We start from the raw sequence: 22,875 nt of genomic DNA on the forward strand, positions 1-22,875 counted from the left end.
TCGGTAGTTTTGACGAACCGGTTCTACCGAACTGGTGCGAACTGGTAGGAACCCACCACTGCCATGGGGTCACGATGGGTCGGACACGACTTTGCAACTAACAACAATAATGAGTCTCCAAGTGCAGAAGGCTTTTTCTAAGCAAAAGAAGTGATAAAGAACAGTATAGCTCATTCTTTCTCGGCGGCAAGCCCAGAAACCAACAGTCCAAGGAAAATGTGGTCACCGGCTTCCTAGAATTATTACGTGGTTGTGGCAATTGGGTGAAGAGTCAAAAGCAAACTCTAAAGTTTGCTTCTGACAGGAAATTTGAAATATATGACTTGCTGCATGCCAGACAAGTTTATCAGCAGAGTTTATTTCTGTTTGAATGAAGTGGCTTTCCAGTAATGAAATAACCAAATACGTCAAACATCTAAAACCTAAGAACAAGCATTTGCCATCTCATGTGATATCTTATGAAAGTTTCCAACAGAAGAACGGGCTGTAAATTTGAAAGCAGCAAAACTGAAATTAAATCCAGGTGAATGAAAAAAAAGCACTAGAGAATTATATGATGGCACATGATATGATGATGTAATATGACCTTATAGCGGCATTCCAGGATTTGAGAAGCTGCCATAAAGAAGAGGGAGTCAACTTATTTTCTAAAGCACCAGAAGGCAAGACAAGAAACAATGGATGGAAACTAATGAAAGAGAGAAGCAATCCAGAACTAAGGAGAAACTTCCTAACAGGGAGGATAAGTAATCAGTAGAACAATTTGCCTTCAGAAATTATGGGTGCTCCATCACTGGAGGTTTTTAAGACGAGACTGGACAGCCACTATTCTGAAATGGTGGTATAGGGGAGTGAAGGCTAACCTCTTACATCACCACATGCCAACCTGCATGCCAGAAATGGCACACAAAACCACCCCACCTGGAACATGCAGCCTCGCTGGCCTTCGCACATGGGGGAGCACCAAAACCCAAAAGAGCAGTGCACGCCAGCACCCAAACTTTCAGTTTTCGGCCCGTGGGTGCACCCGATGAACAGCTGGCCAGCATGCATGTACACGCCAAAACACCAAAAGTTCAGGTGCAGGCACATGCATGCACAACGTAATGCTGCTCTTCCGGGTTCCGGCGCTCCAGAAGAAGGCCAGCTGGCCAGTGCGCTTACGGGCACAGGAATATGGAACAGGAGCCAGTGAGGCCGCGCATGTCCTGCACGGGATGGCTCTGCGTTGCTGCTTCCGGCACATATCCCATAGGTTTGCCAACACAGGTATAGGGTTTCCTGATTGGATTAGTCACTAGAAGACCTCCAGGGTCCCTTCCATCTCTATTCTGGTTAGATGGAGAACAGTGGTGGGTTCCAGATCTCGTTGCAACCGGTGCAGTTGCAACGGGGCCCGGCGTCCTCCCCATGAATGCACGCGGGGCATGCGCACGTGGGGCGCACCTGCGTCGTTCCTTCCAGCGATGCCTCCGCAAGTCTCCCCGACATTCCAGTTGCTCGGTGGAGTGTCACGCAGGCGCTGTACGCGCCCTGTGTGCGCGCAGAAGCCCCGAAGGCTTTAAAGGATAGGTAAGGAGCTTGGGCGGGTGGATGGGCGCTCCGGAGCACTTTCCCGGAACGGTACCTGGTGCTCCGGGCAGGTTCCAATACGCCCGTTCCGGGGCGTACCGTCTGCAACCCACCACTGATGGAGAGCCATCCTTATGGAGAGAAGATGCATAGTTTTATTTCCATCTCATCTATGGATATTGAAACCTGAATTTGGAAATCTTTCTCTTTGAAAAGCTAAGTCAAGTCCATACAGAATGAAACTATTTCCTAATCATAAATGGTTGAGGTACTGAAGATCAGTATCATTTTATTTTTAATAAACCTTAAACCAAGAAGAAGCCCCATGCCAATAGTTACATATCTAACCATGTTAATATAGGCACGCTGCCTGGGGAATTCTGGGAGTTGAAGTCCACACATTGGTGGACAACGTTGATGGAATTGAGAACCACTGATTTAGAGACTGCCCAATTCCAAATAACTCTGGGCGGCTTGCAAAAATAAAAATAAAAGTACAGATGTTGTGAATTCAAAAGAAATGCAGGTAGTCCTCTACTTAAAACCATCACTGATCCTGCATTTTGGTTGTAAGTGTGACAGTCAGAAGGCAAGTCATCATATTACAACATCTAATTTTATGAACTTTTTTGTGGTGGTCATTAAGCAAACACCATGGTTGTTAAGCAACCCCTTTGTTTGTTATGGGATGGATTTTTGTTGGAAACTAGAAATAAATGCTAATTTCTGTTCAGACCAAGGCTTCCTAAGAACATGAAGCAAACTCAACGAAAACCCCTTTTATTAATTCGCTGTGAATTCTGCTCATTCACATCCAGCAAAGTCTTTCAAGGGAGGATTTACAGTCACAGACCTTATCTGGCTTGGAGAGCTGCCGGGCCGATATCTTCAAAACTTGGCAAGGTGTCTCGGAGAGTCACGAACCAATTAAGTGAACTAATGGTCTCCTGCAAACTCCACTCCCCTTTTGCTCCTCTTTTATTTCCTCTAGGAAGGGCCATTCATTGTCCACTTGTGGCCTTACTCCCAAGTCGCCCCCTGTTCTTTAGCTGTTCCCTTCATCTGACAACTCTGTGCATGCGCACACTGGGAACAGGCTCCAGCTGTTCGTCTGCCTTACTGATGTCTGACTCTGAAGGCAGCTGATAACTGGCATATGGCTCTGGCCTCCTCTCTGCCTCCAACACAGAGCCCTCATCAGAGCCTTCCCCAGACTCCAGGACTGGCCCATCTTCCTCCCCAACCTCCTCACTGTCTGAATCTACTGCCAGCTGTGCTAGCTGGCCACAACAATTTCTGACAAAAACATAGTTAATTGTAGTCATATGACCACGAGTCACTGCAAGCTGCTATAAATGTGGGCTGGCTGCAGAGCACTCAAAATGAAGTCATGTGACTGCAGTGTGTGTGTCAGAACCTTAAATTCAGGCCATAAGTTCGTTTCTAGGATGCCATTGTAATGTCAAACTGTTGCTAAGCAACCGGTCAGGGATTACCTATACTTCTGGTGGATGGATTCTGGATTACAGAGTTAAATCAGAGGCGAAGACTTTGAACCTGATGGCTAAGAGAAACTAACCAAAACTGAAATCATGGAAAACTTACCTTCCTTCTTGAACCACTCCAGAAATTCCAAACAGGCCAAAGTCAGTGATCACGACTTTTCCATTTTCATAGAAAATGTTCTTGGATTTGAGATCTTTGTGCACGATCCCTTTTGCATGAAGGTACCCCATGCCCTAGGAGGAAAAATAATCACATATATGTGTAATGAATAGGAGAAAGAATGTTAAAACAGACAACTATATCATTGTTTTGATCTTGTTTCAACAATAAACAGAAAAATATATAATTGTTTCAATCTTGCTTCAGTCTTCATTCAAAGCCCACTCAATTGTCCGATTTACATTCCCTAGGTGGGTTGTTTAGGGACGTGGTGGCTCGGTGCCTAAGACGTTGAGCTTGTTGATCAGAAAGATCAGCAGTTTGGCGGTTCGAATCTCTAGCGCCACATAACTTCTCCAGGCTTCTGCCAACCTAGCATTTCAAAAGCATATAAAAATGCAAGTAGAAAAAATAGGAACCACTTTGGTGGGAAAGTAACTGCGTTCTGGGTGCCTTCGGCGTCTAGTCATGCTGGACACAAGATCATAGAGACGTCTTTGGAAAGCGCTGGCTCTTTGGCTTTGAAACAGAGATGAACACCGCCCCCTAGAGTTGGGAACGACTAGCACATATGTGCGAGGGGAACCTTTATTTTTACCTTGTGGGTTGTTTGACTGTTACTTAGCAAATTGTGTGAAGTTAGCCTCCGTAAAACACAGTTAATGGCTTTGTGTGTGAATTCTGTATTGTAATTAACTAAATCATGGTTAAATGACAATAGTTTAACACAGTGTGGAAACGCCCAAACAATGATGCCATGGATGTTTGTTTTGAAACGTCCCCAGCAACAACAGATCTGTGATTCATGTTATTTTAAGACCTCGCCACAGCCAAGAATCTTGCATACATATCTAGGTTTGAGGCCAATGGGTACCGTATTTTTGGGAGTATGTCATGCACCAAGATTTTGAAGAGACAAAAAAGTTTTTGCACTTTTGCAGATTTCCCCCAAATGGCCTGTTTGTCAAAAAAAAAAAAAAAAAAAAAAAGGCACGCATAGCCTTTAGGAGGCTTGTAGAGTGCTAAAAAACGAGCAAAGCCTGTTTTTTTGCTCATTTTTGCCCTCCCCAGCCTCCAAGAGTACTCTGGAAGCCTCCTAAAGACTATGCATGGCCATTTTTGCAAAGGGGACGGGGTTTCAGAAGGCTAAAAATGCTGTATTTAGTGTATAAGACACACCCAGATTTTCACCTTCTTTTTTTGGAGGGGAAAGGGGTGTCTTATACTCTGAAAAATATGGTAAGTCTTATGGCTTGGATCACAGTTATGTTTCTGAGATTCACGGGAGAGAAAATAGCCTTAAATTAGTGTTTTCCAACCTTAACCATTTTAAAGATGTATGGACTTCAACTCCCAGAATATCTCCAGTCAGCACTGTATTCATTACCTGTCTTAAAATGGCCAAGGTTGGGAAAAACTGCCTTGAATAAACACTGTGTAAAAGGAGAAAGCAATAGGAAGAATAATAAACTTTTTAATGTATCTAAATAAAATCCAGAGACCCTTTTACAACCGGAGTCCAGTGCAGTGAAATTGTTCTCCTCCAGCAGAATGAAGCCTAGGAAAAGCAGCTGCCTTCTTCAGAAAACATTCAACACAAATCCCTCTGCAAAGTCCTTCTTACCTTAATAATCTCCTGAGCTATCTGCCTGGTCTTATTGATATCCAGAGGAGTTTTTGGATCCCTGACTACGGAGTGTAGCGTCCTTCCTTTGCAGAAACTAACACAAACAGACAAATATGTTAGATACAAAGCTTAATGATACTTGGCATCTACTGTAGAAGCAGTACAGGTATTCTTCAACTTATGACCACGATTAGGACTGAAATTTCAGCCGCTGAGCGTTGTGGTTATTAAGTCAACAATCACATGAGTGCACTCTCTCTCCCTCTCCCCCCTCCCTCTCTTTCTATTTTACTATCTTTTTTTGCCATGCAGCAACTGCGGTTGTTAAGTGAATCACACAGTCATTAAGAAAAACTGGCTTCCCCCATTGAGGCTGCTTGTCTGAAGCATACTAGGAAGGTCATGAATGTTATTTATTTATTTGTTTGTTTGTTTATTATTTGATTTCTACAGCCACCAATCTCAGTCAATCATGAAATTAATTAATTGATTGATTGATTAATTCATGCATTCAATTTCTGCAGCCACCCAACATGGTCAATCATGAAATTAATTCATTCATTCATTTGATTTCTACAGCCACCTATCTCGGTCAATCATTCATTCATTCATTTGATTTTTACAGCCACCTATCTCGGTCATTCATTCATTCATTCATTCGATTTCTACAGCCACCTATCTCGGTCAATCATTCATTCATTCATTCATTCATTCGATTTCTACAGCCACCTATCTCGGTCAATCATTCATTCATTCATTCATTCATTCATTTGATTTTTACAGCCACCTATCTCGGTCATTCATTCATTCATTCATTCGATTTCTACAGCCACCTATCTCGGTCAATCATTCATTCATTCATTCATTCATTTGATTTTTACAGCCACCTATCTCGGTCATTCATTCATTCATTCATTCGATTTCTACAGCCACCTATCTCGGTCAATCATTCATTCATTCATTCATTCATTTGATTTTTACAGCCACCTATCTCGGTCATTCATTCATTCATTCATTCGATTTCTACAGCCACCTATCTCGGTCAATCATTCATTCATTCATTCATTCATTCGATTTCTACAGCCACCTATCTCGGTCAATCATTCATTCATTCATTCATTCATTCGATTTCTACAGCCACCTATCTCGGTCATTCATTCATTCATTCATTCATTCGATTTCTACAGCCACCTATCTCGGTCATTCATTCATTCATTCATTCATTCGATTTCTACAGCCACCTATCTCGGTCAATCATTCATTCATTCATTCATTCATTCATTTGATTTCTACAGCCACCCATCTCAATCAATCATGAAATTCATTCATTCATTCATTCATTCATTCATTTAATTTCTACAGTCATCCATCTCAGTCAATCATGAAATTCATTCATTCATTCGATTTCTACAGTCATCCATCTCAGTCAATTACTCCAGGCAGCTTGCAATTCAGAAAAAATATATTACCATTAAAAGACTATCCTTTGATGCTCTTGTTAGGTTCTATTCGGTCATTGTTATTGGCCACACAGAGGTGTGACAAGATGAGCAGCCATACAAATAGAAACAAATGGCCTGAGATCGACCAAGATGATGATCCTTACCTGGTAATGATTGCTAGATGAGGGGGGTTCATGCAAGCACCCATAAAAAGCACCACATTCTCGTGCCTGGTTTGCCGATAGTTCATCACTTCCTTCTTGAAGAGCTTCAGGTGATCCTGGTTGTTCCCGTCTATCTCCAGCAAACGGATGGCCACCTCCCCATGCCATCTCCCTCGGTATACCTTGCCCCACCGTCCTTGGCCAATAGGGTCCCCCAGTTCAATCTGCTCAAAGGGAATGTCCCATTCCTGCAAGTAGACGCTGGTTTGGCTAGCCTTGCGTGATATCATCCCCCGCCATCGCGAACGCCGGGTGGGCAGGTCGTCAATCTCGTCTTCATCGTCCTCAGCTTCCATCTTATTTTGCTCCTGGTCATCCGTGTGCTTGGGAAGAAAAGGGGAACACAATCGCAATGAAGATAAACACCCGGACTTGGAATCCTACCACAGTGATGTGCTGAAAGTGAAAGCGACTTCCCACGCTCCCCTTACCCCACCCCATGTGTGTGCGACACCTCCCCCAGGCGCCGTTTTGGGCCTAGTAGGCCTCCCTGCAGCCTCCTGGGAGCACAAATGGGCTGCCGGGGGGGTGTGGTACGCCCACGCCCCATTTTGGGCCTAGTAGGCCTCCCTGCAGCCTCCTGGGAGCACAAATGGGCTGCCGGGGGGGGTGTGGTACGCCCACGCCCCATTTTGGGCCTAGTAGGCCTCCCTGCAGCCTCCTGGGAGCACAAATGGGCTGCCGGGGGGGGTGTGGTACGCCCACGCCCCATTTTGGGCCTAGAAGGCCTCCCTGCAGCCTCCTGGGAGCACAAATGGGCTGCCGGGGGTGTGTGGTACGCCCACGCCCCATTTTGGGCCTAGTAGGCCTCCCTGCAGCCTCCTGGGAGCACAAATGGGCTGCCGGGGGTGTGTGATACGCCCACGCCCCATTTTGGGCCTAGAAGGCCTCCCTGCAGCCTCCTGGGAGCACAAATGGGCTGCCGGGGGTGTGTGATACGCCCACGCCCCATTTTGGGCCTAGTAGGCCTCCCTGCAGCCTCCTGGGAGCACAAATGGGCTGCCGGGGGGGGTGTGGTACGCCCACGCCCCATTTTGGGCCTAGTAGGCCTCCCTGCAGCCTCCTGGGAGCACAAATGGGCTGCCGGGGGGGTGTGGTACGCCCACGCCCCATTTTGGGCCTAGTAGGCCTCCCTGCAGCCTCCTGGGAGCACAAATGGGCTGCCGGGGGGGTGTGATACGCCCACGCCCCATTTTGGGCCTAGAAGGCCTCCCTGCAGCCTCCTGGGAGCACAAATGGGCTGCCGGGGGGGTGTGGTACGCCCACGCCCCATTTTGGGCCTAGTAGGCCTCCCTGCAGCCTCCTGGGAGCACAAATGGGCTGCCGGGGGGGTGTGGTACGCCCACGCCCCGTTTTGGGCCTAGTAGGCCTCCCTGCAGCCTCCTGGGAGCACAAATGGGCTGCCGGGGGGGTGTGGTACGCCCACGCCCCGTTTTGGGCCTAGTAGGCCTCCCTGCAGCCTCCTGGGAGCACAAATGGGCTGCCGGGGGGGTGTGATACGCCCACGCCCCATTTTGGGCCTAGAAGGCCTCCCTGCAGCCTCCTGGGAGCACAAATGGGCTGCCGGGGGGGTGTGGTACGCCCACGCCCCATTTTGGGCCTAGTAGGCCTCCCTGCAGCCTCCTGGGAGCACAAATGGGCTGCCGGGGGTGTGTGATACGCCCACGCCCCATTTTGGGCCTAGAAGGCCTCCCTGCAGCCTCCTGGGAGCACAAATGGGCTGCCGGGGGTGTGTGATACGCCCACGCCCCATTTTGGGCCTAGAAGGCCTCCCTGCAGCCTCCTGGGAGCACAAATGGGCTGCCGGGGGGGGTGTGGTACGCCCACGCCCCATTTTGGGCCTAGTAGGCCTCCCTGCAGCCTCCCGGGAACACAAATGGGCTGCCGGGGGTGTGTGGTACGCCCACGCCCCATTTTGGGCCTAGTAGGCCTCCCTGCAGCCTCCCGGGAGCACAAATGGGCTGCCGGGGGTGTGTGGTACGCCCACGCCCCATTTTGGGCCTAGTAGGCCTCCCTGAAGCCTCCTGGGAACACAAATGGGCTGTCGGGGGGGTGTGGTACGCCCACGCCCCATTTTGGGCCTAGAAGGCCTCCCTGCAGCCTCCTGGGAGCACAAATGGGCTGCCGGGGGTGTGTGGTACGCCCACGCCCCATTTTGGGCCTAGTAGGCCTCCCTGCAGCCTCCTGAGAGCACAAATGGGCTGCCGGGGGTGTGTGGTACGCCCACGCCCCATTTTGGGCCTAGTAGGCCTCCCTGCAGCCTCCTGGGAACACAAATGGGCTGTCGGGGGGGTGTGGTACGCCCACGCCCCATTTTGGGCCTAGTAGGCCTCCCTGCAGCCTCCTGGGAGCACAAATGGGCTGCCGGGGGTGTGTGGTACGCCCACGCCCCATTTTGGGCCTAGTAGGCCTCCCTGCAGCCTCCTGAGAGCACAAATGGGCTGCCGGGGGTGTGTGGTACGCCCACGCCCCATTTTGGGCCTAGTAGGCCTCCCTGCAGCCTCCTGGGAACACAAATGGGCTGTCGGGGGGGTGTGGTACGCCCACGCCCCATTTTGGGCCTAGAAGGCCTCCCTGAAGCCTCCTGGGAGCAAAAAACCAGCTGTGGATGGCCCACACTGCACCCCCCCATGCTCCTCCTGCCCCTGCGCGCACCCCTCACGCATGTGTGCACATATCCCACATGCACCCCGCTCCCCACATATGTGTGTCAGAGACCCAAAAATCAGGTGACCCGCGGGAGATGTGCGCACACAAACAGTGGAGCTGAGCTGGAGCGATGGCTTGCGTACCTGCCCAAGAGGGCTCTGCATGTCACTTGTGGCACGCACACCATAAGTTCGTCATTATGGTCCCACCACATTTTCCCCAACGAAACCCACTGTGCAACTCTTTGGGCTATTCTCTATCCAGGGTTATTCAGCACCTTTTAAGTGCTGAGATTTCAACTCCCGGAATTCCCCAGGCTGAGAAACGCAGCTCCTTCCTATGTCATTCTCTTACATTCTCTTATGCTCAGCTTCCATGGTTCCCTACACATTCACCAAATAAGCTATAGTCTATAAAGGAGATTATCTGTAGCCAGTGACGTGCGGTCAGCTTTAGGCCTGGTGAGGCACTTTTTACACTTGTGGACTTCAACTCCCAGAATTCCACAGCCAGGCATGCTCAGTTCCAATTTAAAGCGACAGCATTTTTCCCCCTTGCAAAATAAGTTTTCCCATTTTTTTTCTTCTCCCTCCCCCTCCTTCCTCCCTCTCTCCCTCCCTCCCTCACTCTCAAACAAACACAGAAGTTGGATTGGATATATTTTCCAAAGGCTTGAAAGCAGCTCCTCTGCCATACCCCTTCCCCTGCTGCCTTCCGATCAAACCTTTTGAATTCCTCCCCCCCTCCCCACACACGCACCTTTTCCAGCTGTTTCAGAGATGATTTCAACTCTGATTCTCCCTGCCTTGCCCTGCCCTCCCCTCATGAAAGGCCAGAACTCCATCAGACTGAGCTAGTTGCTCCCAGAGAACTCTAAAAAGCCTCTAAAAATGCCCTCTACAGGAGGCGAGAGAATACTGTGCCTCATTTGCATAAGAAATTCTTTGCATTTTAACCCTTGGTTATCTCTTAAAAGGCGAAAAATTCCTTATGCACAGGAGGCCCCTATTTCTCTGGCCTCCTCCTATGATTAACACAAAGTACTGTTCCAAGTCATTGTGAATCTGGTAGCAACTACCTTGGCTTTAATTATTTTTTAAAAAATCTTTAAAATTCCTTTTCCTCATGACTGGTGAGGCCACGCCTCCCCTGCCTCTAGTGACTGCACGTCCCTGTCTGTAGCTCAGGGTTGAAATGAGGGGTCCTGGGCGCTCTCTGAGCTTGGCTGTTTTTCTTGCAAGAGATTTCCTTATCCAAACAAGGTGTATAACGTCATCAGGGCTAGTGGGGAGCACTGCTAGCAAGGGAGAACTTACCTCGGTGTCCCGTTCTTCAACTCCATCAGTCTCTAGGGGTACCTCAGCATTGCTGGAGAGAAGAAAAAGAAGAGAGGATGGGTGGACTGATCTTGCAAGATCATCCTTATGTCAGGCCTGCAATTATATTCCTTTTAGAATTTTGGCCTGCCACACTTTCTCTTATTTCATTATGCTGTTTCATTAGTATAGTTGATGGGAGGGGGGAATAGACAGGAGTAGGATTGTGGAATGTATCGTTTTCATTCTTTTCTAGAAGCCAAGGTCATCCTTTGTCTCCGGACTTTCACACCTGACCGGAAGAAGCTGGGCATGGACGCCAGTGTGGAAGAAGAAGATTGGACCGTGTGATGGGTTGTGGGTGTGGGGACAAGATCATGAACTTTTAACTGGGTGGAATTCTGATGTCATTTCCAGAATTGGGATTAACACAGATGTGCTAAGATGTCTGCTTTATTAAATTGGAACTTTAAAGATCATTTCTCCTTGGACTCTGATTTAATTCTACATGATACTTGGAACGCTGACAGCTTATTCTTTGAATGTGCAGGCTGTCAACTCCATTCAGACTCATGTTGCAGAAGAATTCATGTTAGATATTGTATCAAGATAATGCTGCAGGAGTTAAGTTATAGGAGAAGGAAACTCAGAACGGAGAGAAGACAATTCAGTAGATGTCTGTGGAGATTCTCAGTCATCCAGGTCATGGTTGTCCCAAAGGTGCTTTTTCAAAAGGCAACTGGACTTTGTTTTTTTTAAGATGTTTTGCTTCTCATTTAAGAAGCTTCTTCAGCTCTGAGAGAGCAAAACATCTTCTAAGAAAAATAAGAAAGTCCAGTAGCCTCTTGAAAAAGCACATTTGGGACAATTCAGAAGATCGGTTCCAGTGCTGGACCGTATCAGGGTTCAAGACTCCATTCCATCATGAAAGTCACGGCATGATCTACCAAAGTCACTCGTCCCAATCTTCCCTAGCACCTGAATTTTGACCACATGACCATGGAGAAGCTGTGACAGTCATAAGTGGAAGGACCTGAGCATAAGTTACTTTTTTGTGAGGGGGGGGGGGCATTGTAAGGGAACGGTTGCTAAATGAATTGTAAGTCAAGGACTATGTGTGATGTTTTTGAAAACTCTCACAGAAGCCAAAACCACAGTCACTGAAGTGTGAAAACATTGTGATCTTATTACTAGAACCCACGGAGACCAAGGGTGTCAAATTCAAAGCCCAGGGGCTGAATCTGGCCCGTGGGGTGTTTAGATCTGGCCCGGAGGGCTGCCCTGGAAACAGCAAAGGACCGACCTGCGGTGCCTCTGCCAGTGTACATGGAACTCAGGAGGGCTGCATATGGCCCACCCGAGCTCCGTTTTCGCTAGCAGAAGGTTGCAGGAGTCCATTGCAGCCGAAAACAGAGCTAGGGAACCTGTTTTTGTTGGCAGAGTGCTCAGGCCGCCAAAGGCGCCCCCTGACACGAGTGATGTTGAGGCCACGCCCACCATGGCCACACCTACCATGCCTCCCCCAGGTCAAACACAACCCTGAGGTGCCCTCAATGAAATTGAGTTTGACACCCCTGATGTAGACATTTGTTAATACAACAAACACTGTGAAAACAAGATGTGTAGATGGCGTAGTTCATATTGACGGTGTACAGTAAGACCCTCAGACTGTTGCCCCTAATGGGACATGGCCCAACATAGCTGTATTCAAACAACAATCGTTGAACAATGGGTTCTAGTTTTACAGAAGCTTATAAGGGAATTCATGGCAACAGTATGCACAAATAACAAGGGCTGAATTTATTAGTCATCACAGTTGTCCTATTCTCATTTCCAGGATTAACCGCTTCCAGTCTAAACTGCAAAGAAGACAGTTAGAGGCTTGTGAGGACCACATGTAGGGAAGGGCATGGAAGGAAGGGTGGAATAAAATGTATAACACAACACCAGATATGTAACACAATCTTGCTGCTACAGGCCTGCAGCCATCTTTTCTGTTGGATCTTTGGCCTGCCACACTTTCTATTATTCTATTATGCATTTTCTATTGTGGGAAAATGGGAGGGGGGATTGTAAGGAGTGAGATGCTATGTAGCCATAACAACATTCTTTCTAGAAAACCAAGGTCATCTTTTGTCTTTGCATCTCTGCACCTGACCGGAACTGGATGGGTTGGAACTGCCAGCGTGGCAGTGGAAGATTGGACCATGGGATGGACTTGTGAGTGTGGGGGCAAGATCTTGAACTTTCAACTGGGTGGGGGAAAACCGGGAAGCTTTCAGATTTGGGTTTTCCCAGATGGGCCAAAATGGCTCTCTTAATAAATTGGAACTTTGAGCAATACTTTGCCTTGAACTCTGATTTACTTTTGGGTGCTATTTGGAACACTGAAACTAGGTTTTTTTTTTCTCTTGAGGGTCACTTTTCTCTCCCCTTTTTTTCCTGCCCTCTCAGCAATTGTTACTAGGAAGAAACAATCATTCTGGTGAGAAAATATTGCTTGCAGAAAGTTGCTTGTTCTAATTAGGCTAAACATATGACTTTTGTTTAAATGGGGATCCACCACTATAAGCCATGAAACCCTCTTCCACATGGTGCCTTTCCCTATCCAGGCAAGATAACCTAACTCTATAGCTTATCTTGCTTGGGTAGGAAAGGTACCCTGTGGAAAGACATCTCATTAAAAGGATTTTGGGTAAGATTGTCTCAGCCCAGCTGGCTTAAGCATCTGGCAAATCGGACACCCAGAGCAAAATATTTAGAACAGAAAAAAGAATGTGGCTGTTATATTTGCTACTGACCACTAGGAGGCACCATACAACTGATTTTGTCCTTGTATTGGAATTTGTAAGAGCCTCCATATATTAGAACATATAAAGGTAATTCTGGACCTTTGACTGTAATTGAGTTTGGCAATGACACTCCTGAGTCACTTTTTTCAATGCTGTTGTAATTTGAAACAGACGCTAAATGAATGGTTGTAAATCGAGCACTACCTGTAAAGGGAAATGCTGGAGACAAATAAAAAGACTTACTTAGCACTTTCCGTAGTTTCAGGAGGCTGCGTTATTTGTGGAATACCAGGAATTTCTGAAAGAAAGAAGAATATATGGGGGTGGGGGGAAGACTGATGTGCACAATTCTCAAGTTCCCACTGTTTTTAGTAAATATTTAGCTGTAGAGAACTAAAAAGTCGAAATGGATAACCCACAAAGCGACAGGGTAAATAAAGCTTGCTTGAGGCGGGACTAGTTTTAGCTGGGGGATCACACACCCTCTATAAATTCCTATCTAGAAACAATGAAATATTTAATTAAGGAAAGTATTTGTAGCTCAGGGTTGAGATGTAGTTTTCAGACCAACAATTTACTGTATTTTTCGGACTATAAGATGCACTGGAGCATAAGACGCACCAAGATTTTGAAGAGGTAAATTTTTTTTAAAAAGTTTTTGCACTCTGCAGGCCTCCCAAACCCTCTGCATGCCTCGTTTTTTGTGAAAAACAGGACAGGCAGAGAGTTTGAGAGTGCTCCTGGGGGCTGGGGGGGGGGGAGAGAGAAATGGACAAAAAAAATGATCTGTTTTTCTCTCATTTTTGCCCTCCCCAGCCCCCAGGAGCACTTTGCAGACCTCCCAAACCTTCCATTTTTGCAAAGGGGGCGGGGTTTTGGCAGGCCAAAAATGCTGTGTTAAGTGTATAAGATGCACCCAGATTTTCACCCTTTTTGGGGGGAGGGGGAAAGGTGCATCTTATATTCCGAAAAATACGGTAAGAAGTAAACAATACCCAATCAAGGAATTCCTATATAGAAGCAATGAAATATTGAATAAAGGGAAGTATTTGTAGCTTAGGGTTGAGATGAGGCATCCTTGGTGCTCTCTAGCAAATTGTTGTTTTCAGACCAACAATCCAGAAGAAACAATACCCCAATAAAGGAACTGCCAAACAAGCCAACAGCAGCCCAACCAAAGAACCCCCAAGATAGCAGTAGACTTATATACCGCTTCATAGGCCTTTCAGGCCTCTCTAAGCGGTTTACAGAGAGTCAGCATATTGCCCCCAACAATCTGGGTCCTCATTTTACCCACCTCGGAAGGATGGAAGGCTGAGTCAACCCTGAGCCGGTGAGATTTGAACCGCTGACCTGCTGATCTAGCAGTAGCCTGCAGTGCTGCATTTAACCACTGCGCCACCTTGGCTCTAGATCATTCCCATCAACACTGACAAGGCAAGCCAGTAGAATATAAACTGAGAGCAAAGCCCATTCCTTACTAGCACGGATGATGTTACCTACTTGGGTAATGGAACGCCTGCAAGAAAACAACCAAGCTCAGAGAGCAACAAAGACCCCCGCACTGATGGGTTTATTTCGTTTATTTTCACACATGCGGGGACCTTCCAAAATGGGAATTCTCTCTACTGCATCAAAGCTTTTCAATCTGAAAAACCATCAATCTTGATGAGTGGCATACATAGGAGAAAGAGGGGAAGAGTCAAAAAATGACAATATGGCAGTGTCCTTGTGATGCAAACCCTACCTGTTCAAAAGGTGTGCGGGCTTGCTTTATGACACCCCAGGTGCCATCTTGTCTTTCTGACACAATCCTACAAATACAACTGACACTGGCATTAGTACTACTTTTATGTTTAGGCAGTGGTTTGCTCTCCAAGCTTGTTTCAATTTAGTTTCTGAACATTTCATTAAGACTAGATAACATGAGCAGCAGTATTTTGTCCTATTCTCCTTAGCTTAGAAATGTCTACATTTATGTACGTGTATCTCGGTAAAGGTAAACGTTCCCCTCACACATATGTGCTAGTCGTTCCCGATTCCAGGGGCGGTGCTCATCTCTGTTTCTAAGCTGAAGAGCCAGCGCTGTCCGAAGACGGAATGCTGTTATCTTCCCACCAAGGTGGTCTCTATTTTTCTACTTGCATTTTTACGTGCTTTCAAACTGCTAGATTGGCAGAAGCTGGGGCGAGTAACGGGAACTCACTCCGTTACGCGGCGCTAGGGATTCAAACCGCTGAATTGCCAACCTTTCTGATCGACAAGCTTAGCCATTGAGCTACCGTGTCCCTATGTATCTATGTACCACTAAAACTCCCATCCCTGTAACATTTCATTGGGAGAAATTTTTGAACCAAGGTTACCTTAAATAGGTCAACTTACAAAATATGGGTCTTAGGACTCCTGTTGAGCTGAAAATTTGGCAGGTTTTCTTTATCAAACACCTTGAAGTTACCACAAAACGGTTTATGACATAATGCAAAATGTCATAAAACATTTCCCATGATGTTTATGCCCCTACATGGGCAATTTCTAAGGCAGGTACTTCTATGAATTAATCCCAACTTTTCCAGTGAAGGCAGAGTATTAGAAGCTCTGTCCCCGTGGAAGACTTTGAGGAATGTGGTAAGGAAAGCCCTCTCTAATAGGTCACAGGTTGTCTAATTGTTAATAAAAAGTGGGAAATATATGGAATTGATTTGTGCAGAGAAAGGTCAAGGATCATGCTTTATTATTAGGGGACTGGAGGCTATAAAGAACGGTTGCTGGAACTGGGTATGTCTAGTTTAATGAAAAGAAGGACTAGGGGAGACATGATAGCAGTCTTCCAATATCTGAGGGGCTGCCACAAAGAAGAGGGAGTCAAGCTATTCTCCAAAGCACCTGAGGGTAGGACAAGAAGCAATGGGTGGAAACTAATCAAGGAGAGAAGCAACCTAGAACTAAGGAGAAATCTCCTGGCCGTTAGAACAATTAACCTCCACAAGTTGTGAGTGCTCCAACACTGGAAGTTTTTAAGAAGATGTTGGATAAGCATTTGTCTGAAGTGGTGTAGGGTTTCCTGCCTAAGCAGGGGGTTGGACTTGAAGACCTCCAAGGTCTCTTCCAACTCTGTTATTCTATTCTATGTCACGGTAATGCATACCTATAAAAATTTTGATATAAAGAACAAGAATTGGAACAAATGATGTCACAAGAAAAAGGAATGGTGTGTTTTCAAGTAAGCAGGAGTGCAGTGTGAGTGCAACATGCAGAAGAAAAATCTGTATCTCTCTCTGTGCTTGCAAAAAATAAATTAAAAAAAATGCAGGACATGCCGTGATGTTTGATGCAGCTACATGTTAGAAGATGAACTTACCTGGAAAGATAAACTGCTGTCTATGCTGAATGTAGTGAGCGGCTGTTTAGTTTGGGTTTGGTTTAGGCAGAAAAGGAGAAGAAAAGGGAAGAGAAAAGAGACAAAACAAAAGATCACAGTAGTTAAAAAGTTAGCACCTCAGGCGATGGATATGTGTGTGTGTGTACAGGGCGGGGCATAACCTTTTCCTAGGGGGTCACAGGAAGATCGACAGCAGTTTACAACTTCCGCGACACCTCATTTTAAAGCCCATAAAAAACTGAATTGAATGAGCTATTAAATGTTAAATTTGCTTTAAGAATGGCTGGAAAATTCGATTCGGAAGAACAAAGGATCATTGACAGAATAAAATGCATTGCCTTTCGAGAGGCTCGCGATGCTGGAGCGACGTTTATCAATCGAAAATGGATTGCAAACAAATTGAAACGTCATCCGGATTGGGTTACTGATAATTGGAACAAAACAGCCCAAGAATGTTTCACAAAATTTGGAGAAGGGCGTCCTCTGCAACTGTCCCAAGAAAGCAAAGCCATCATTGCAACTGGCAGTCGCAAACAACGAAAAGGAAACCGAAAAGTGGCCCAAGAAATCCTTCAAATTCGTGGAAAACGAGTTGATCAAAGGACAATCGGCCGATATCGAGAACGAGAAGGTTTGAAGCCATTCCACGTCATTTGCAAACCATTGAAAACTCAAACACACGTTCAAGATCGGCTTTGGTTGTGCGATTGGTTGTCTGAATGGACCGAGGAAGATTTTCTTCATTTGGCGCCATCTGACGCACTTATGCCATTCGAAAACCGAATTTCCAGAACGATCGAATTTGGGCTAAAGACGTCGACGACATCGCCAAACATGAACGATATCGACAAATCGTTCGCAATCCGACTTGCATCGGGATTTTCGTCATTTTCACAGCCAAGAAACTGCATTGGGTTTTGAAGGATAAAGGGGAATCCTGGGATGGCAGTTATTTCCGTGAGAAAATTTTATTTGAGAATGTCATTCCATTTCTCAGTGATCCAGACAATGTCTTGGTGGTTGGTGAGGCTGTCTTTCTTCATGACAAAGCTCCTTGCATGCGTGCAAATGCGACTCAGCAATTGTTAAAGGACAACAATGTCGAATTTTGGGGCAATGACGTCTGGCCGGGAAATTCGCCAGATCTCAATCCGGCAGAGAACATTGGGGCCATAATTAAGGATGAAGTGGAAGCTCTGATGATTCAGGAGCAAGGTCAAAATCGATATTCGGTTGAAACTTTGAGAATGAATTTGGAAACTGTGTTGAAAAATCTGGAAAATCGAACGGAACTGTTTGAAGATTTGTTGTGTTCTTATCCACCTCGTTTGAATGCTGTTCGAAGGGCTAATGGTGGTCATACTGACTATTAAATCGTGTCAATAAACTCAGTTTTTGATGGGCTTTCGAATGGTGTATGAATTATTTGTGTTGTTATTACAAGTGTTGCTGTGACCCCCTAGGAAAAGGTTATGCCCCGCCCTGTAGTAAATTAATCCCACTTCAGAGTTAGCAAACTGTAAATAAGCAACCAATGAGAATGCTTCTGAGTGCAAGCAATTAGAGAAACATGCAGCATTTGGAAAATGCTTTTATTTTATTTATTGATTATTTTATTTACTTTTTATTGTTATTTTTTAATTATTTAGAAGGGGCAGAAAAATAAGGCTGTCTCTAATGGAGAAACAGACCTAAGAACCATTGCAGAGGTGGTATTCTGTATTAGTGGCGTGACGGAAGCGGGAGGCTCCGCCCACCCGCCCAGACGTCATCATGGACGCTCTGTGCGCGCTCCCGGTTCTGAACCAGTAGCAAAGGAAGGGGCATTTCATGCCTGGGGTGTTGCCTCAATTAACAAACCGACTTCCTTTCCCCTCCTTTCTATGCTGCTTGCAAGTAGTCCTCGAGTTACAACTATTTGGTTAGTGACCACTTGAAGCTACAATGGCGCTAGAAAAAGTCACTTACAACTTGGTACTTGCACTTACAACCATTGCAGAATCAAAGTTACAACGGCACTGGAAAAAGTGACTTTTCAGTGTTTTTCCCAGTTACGACCTTTGCAGCATCCTCATTAGTGGTGAGTTCCTAATTGTTCGGACTGGATTGGCCGAACCAGTAGTAGCTTGGCGGCCCGGGTCACTGAAACCGGCAGCAACCCAGGCCTGCCATGCCTCTAAACCGGTTCTCCCAGCGGTGCTGTAGGCGCCATCTTTTTTGCTTCTGTACATGCGCAGAGCAATTTTCGTTGTAGTGCATATGCGCATGCAGCACACATCAAGGGCCTCCGGGCGGAGCACGTCCCAGAGCAAACCGGCAGTAGTGGCTGCTGGAACCCACCACTGATCCTCATGGTCACATAATCAAAATTCAGACTCGTAACAACTGGCTCATATTTATGACGGTTGCAGAGCCTTTTGTGACCTTCTTTTGTGACCTTCTGACAAGCAAAGTCAATGGGGAAGCCAGATTCACTTAGCAACCGTGCTGCTAACTTAACCGCAGTGCTTCACTTAACAACTGTGGCAGGGCAGGTCATAAAATGGAGCAAAATTCAGGCAGCTGTCTTGCTTAGCAACAGAAAATTTGGGCTCAGTTGTGGTCCTAACTCGAGGACTATCTGTAATGTTTTGTTTTTTTCAGGGAGAGAATGACATCAGTATGGTGGCGCAGTGGTTAAATGCAGCACTGCAGGCTACTTCAGCTGACTGCAGTTCAGCAGTTCGGCTGTTCAAATCTCACCGGCTCAGGGTTGACTCAGCCTTCCATCCTTCCGAGGTGGGCAAAATGAGGACCCGGATTGTTGTTGGGGGCAATATGCTGACTCTGTAAACCGCTTAGAGAGGGCTGAAAACCCTATGAAGCAGTATATAAGTCTAACTGCTATTGCTATTGCTATATTTTAGCAAATACACAAATTGCCAGAGAACATATGGGCAAGGAAATGTATTACAGCAGAAGGTCTGATGAACAGATATCCGACAGGAACATACTGTATGAACACTGTTCTATGCACCAAAGTTTCAGGCTAAAAATATTTTGGAAGTGCTCAACTTCTGTGGGGAGGGGAACAGAGCAGACTTGGTTTTTAAGTGATCTGCTAGAGCAGGGTGTCAAACATGATTTCTTCGAGGGCTGGATTGATATTGTAGTTCTCCTCCGTGGGCTGGCAAAGGGGGGGGGCAGCAGGGAGCAAGGGGAAGACGGGATGGATGCCTGCTATAGCACCCTGCTAGCTAAAATAGGGCACGGGTGTGGCGGGCATGCGCGTCCCCCTCTGCCCTGTTTTCAGCCTGAACAGTTCCTGCAACACTTTACTGTGGGCAGGGGTGGGTTCCGGCAGTTGCCTATGACCGCATGTGCGCATGCACAGTGCAATAAAAGTTGCTGCTAGTTCCCGCGACCCAAGCCACGAAACCACTACCGGTTCGGCCGAATCAGTCCGAACTGGTAGGAACTCACCACTGGCATGGGGGACCAAATGTGCCTCATTTTCACCCTCCATGCCCTCCTGCAGCACCCTCTGGTGGCTGAAAATGGGCCAAAAATGGGCCATGCGGGGACCCCCTGCAGCCCATTTTCAGCCTCCCTGGCCTCCAGGAGCACTCTGCCAGCCAAAAATGGGCACTTGGCTCATTTTAGCCGGCAGAGGCATTACGGGCCAGTCCTTTAATATTTGCAGGCCGGTTGTATGGGCCGGATTTAAGCACCCCGTGGGCCGGATCCTGCCATGGGCCTTGAGTTTAAACCCCACCCCCTGTGCTAGAGACAAAGAAGTAGGTTTGTGGCAGGATTTTTAATTGCAGACATTAAGTATCCCAACACTACCTTGTTTCTGTTTTGGCTATTCTAGGCCTTCTTGGAACCAGGTAGAGGAGAATCCTTTCTATCTCTACGCAAAATTGCTTTGCGTAGAGAGACGGGCAGCACATAAATTTAATAAATAAATGTGGGTTGGACGGCTTTATTGTTTTTCATGTGAACATCACCCAGACAACTCTTGTTAGGGGGTAACTGATAAATTAAAGCAAGATGCCGTGGCAAAAAAAAAAAAAATTGCATTAAAAGTGCATTAAGACAAACAGGTTGCATCTTAACTTCACTGAGTTGAATTTTCATTTTTATTTCTTCTTTGGCTAGGCAGACCACGCAAAAGGTAGTTGTTAGCAAACCTGGGGTTTTATTTTTGCTCCTCTGAAAACAACTTACCTGGGAAATTGAACCGGCTGTCCCGCTGGCCCATGGGAGATGGGTTTGGGGGAGGCGTTGCGCTGGGGGGGTTGGAAGACTGGAAGGGGGCTGGAGAGGACGGTGTGGAAGAGGTGGTAGAAGAGGGGTTGCTACTGGAGTCGAGGTGATTGATTGCTGTGGGATCCTGCAAGAGATCAAAGCAACACAAAAATCTTGGACATTAGGGATTTTTGAGACGAGACAAAACATCATTCTTGGCTTTCCTTCCTTTGTTTTAAGACTCCGAGGTCAACTGGCTATGACTGGCCAACCTCTTAAGCCAGGAGGGTCAATTCATAAGACACTTGCAGCCTTTTTAATCCCAGATTGGCTTTCTCTATAGATCACAATAGGAATGGCGTGGCTCAGGGGCTTAGACGCTGCGCTTGTTGATCAGAAAGGTCGGCAGTTCGGCGGTTCGAATCCCTAGCACTGCGTAACGGAGTGAGTTCCCGTTACTTGTCCCAGCTTCTGCCAACCTAGCAGTTCAAAAGCATGTAAAAAATGCAAGTAGAAAAATAGGGACCACCTTTGGTGGCAAGAGAACAGCGTTCCGTGTGCCTTCGGCGTTTAGTCATGCTGGCCACATGACCACGGAGACGTCTTTGGACAGCGCTGGCTTTGAAACGGAAATGAGCACTGCCCCCTAGAGTCGGGAACGACTAGCACATATGTGCGAGGGAAACCTTTACCTTTACCTATGGATCACAATACTGCTAAAAACTGGCGTCTAGATACAAGTACTTCTCGACTTACAACCATTCACTTAGCAACCATTTGAAATTACAGCGGCACTGACGAAAGTGACTTAAACTGATCCTGACATTTACAACTGATGCAGCATCCCTGCGGTCACAAGTTCAAAAATTTGGGTGCTTGGCAACTGGCATGTAATGACAATGGTTGCAGCATTCTGGAATCAGTGTTCGCCATCTGCAATCTTCCTAGCCAGCTTTTGACAAGCAAACTCAGTGGGGATTCGCTTAGTGACTGTGTGATTCGCTTAACAAAGGCAGAGATTTGCCTATCGACCTCGGCAAAAATGTAAAATTGAGTGTGACTCACTTAACTACCTTGCTTAGCCACAGAATTTCTGGTTCCAATTGTGGTCATAAGATGAAGACTACCATGTTTTTCGGAGTATAAGATGCATCTTTCCCCCCCACAAAAAAGAGGGTGAAAATCTGGGTGCGTCTTATACATTGAATACAGCATTTTTGGCCTACCGAAACACCACCCCCTTTGCAAAAATGGATGTGCAGAGTGTTTGGGGGACTTGCAAAGTGCTCCTGAGGGCTGGGGAGGACTGTTTTTGCTCGTTTTTGCCTCCCTGCTCCCAGGAGCACTCTACAAGCCTCCTAAAGATCTGCATGCCCTTTTTGTCTGCAAAAAATGAGACGTGCAGAGGATTTGGGAGGCCTGCAGAGTACAAAAACTTTTTTTTTTTAATTTACCTCTTCAAAATCATGGTGTGTCTTATACTCCAGTGAGTCTTATAGTCCAAAAAATATGGTACTTATACTGGCTTTCAGCACAGGTTTCATTAAAATGTGTTTGCTAAACACTGTGTTGGAAGGCAACCGCAGGTGGTTTTAACTGATCTCAACCCACATGGCTCTGTGCGTGTCCTTTGTAAATCTCAATACTGTACCTTTTTAGCTTGGGCTTTTGGGAGAGTCCCAAACTGTGGTTCTGAAGGCCGGTCCACCGGATTATTGATATCGGAAGGGACACTCTCTGTTCTCCTTAACCGTGGTACTATTGAATCAGAGAGAAGACAAAACCAGCATTTTACTTGGCCTTCTTAAAAATACAACAGCAACACTGAATTCAGAATAAAGGCGTTGGAAGGGACCTTGGAGATCTTCTAGTCCAACCCTCTACCCAAGTAGGAGACTCTATATCAGTGACGGCAAACCTTTTCGGCACCATGTGGCCAAACCGGAATGTGCATGCAGGCCAGCTGGTCTTTGGGTTTC

The 22,875-nt window shown here is 46.4% G+C and overlaps 1 protein-coding gene across 2 annotated transcripts in view; it reads right to left on the reverse strand.

The window, feature by feature from the left end:
• Window positions 1–22,875, reverse strand: part of LOC116508320 (kinase suppressor of Ras 1-like) — a 181,301-nt gene that overhangs the window by 17,917 nt on the left and 140,509 nt on the right. Inside the window, exons 9-16 of one of the 2 annotated variants that reach the window (XM_032216889.1) lie at window positions 22,548–22,654; window positions 20,876–21,041; window positions 16,646–16,687; window positions 13,531–13,585; window positions 10,496–10,547; window positions 6,471–6,853; window positions 4,862–4,958; window positions 3,178–3,311 (exon numbers count right to left, since the gene is read on the reverse strand). In XM_032216889.1, coding sequence (XP_032072780.1) covers window positions 3,178–3,311; window positions 4,862–4,958; window positions 6,471–6,853; window positions 10,496–10,547; window positions 13,531–13,585; window positions 16,646–16,687; window positions 20,876–21,041; window positions 22,548–22,654 — 1,036 coding nt within the window. The remainder of the gene's footprint in view (window positions 1–3,177; window positions 3,312–4,861; window positions 4,959–6,470; window positions 6,854–10,495; window positions 10,548–13,530; window positions 13,586–16,645; window positions 16,688–20,875; window positions 21,042–22,547; window positions 22,655–22,875) is intronic. The other variant, XM_032216890.1, reaches the window with a different exon arrangement.

Source organism: Thamnophis elegans, chromosome 4 (assembly GCF_009769535.1).
Source record: "Thamnophis elegans isolate rThaEle1 chromosome 4, rThaEle1.pri, whole genome shotgun sequence".
In the NCBI taxonomy this organism is placed as follows: Eukaryota; Metazoa; Chordata; class Lepidosauria; order Squamata; family Colubridae; genus Thamnophis; species Thamnophis elegans.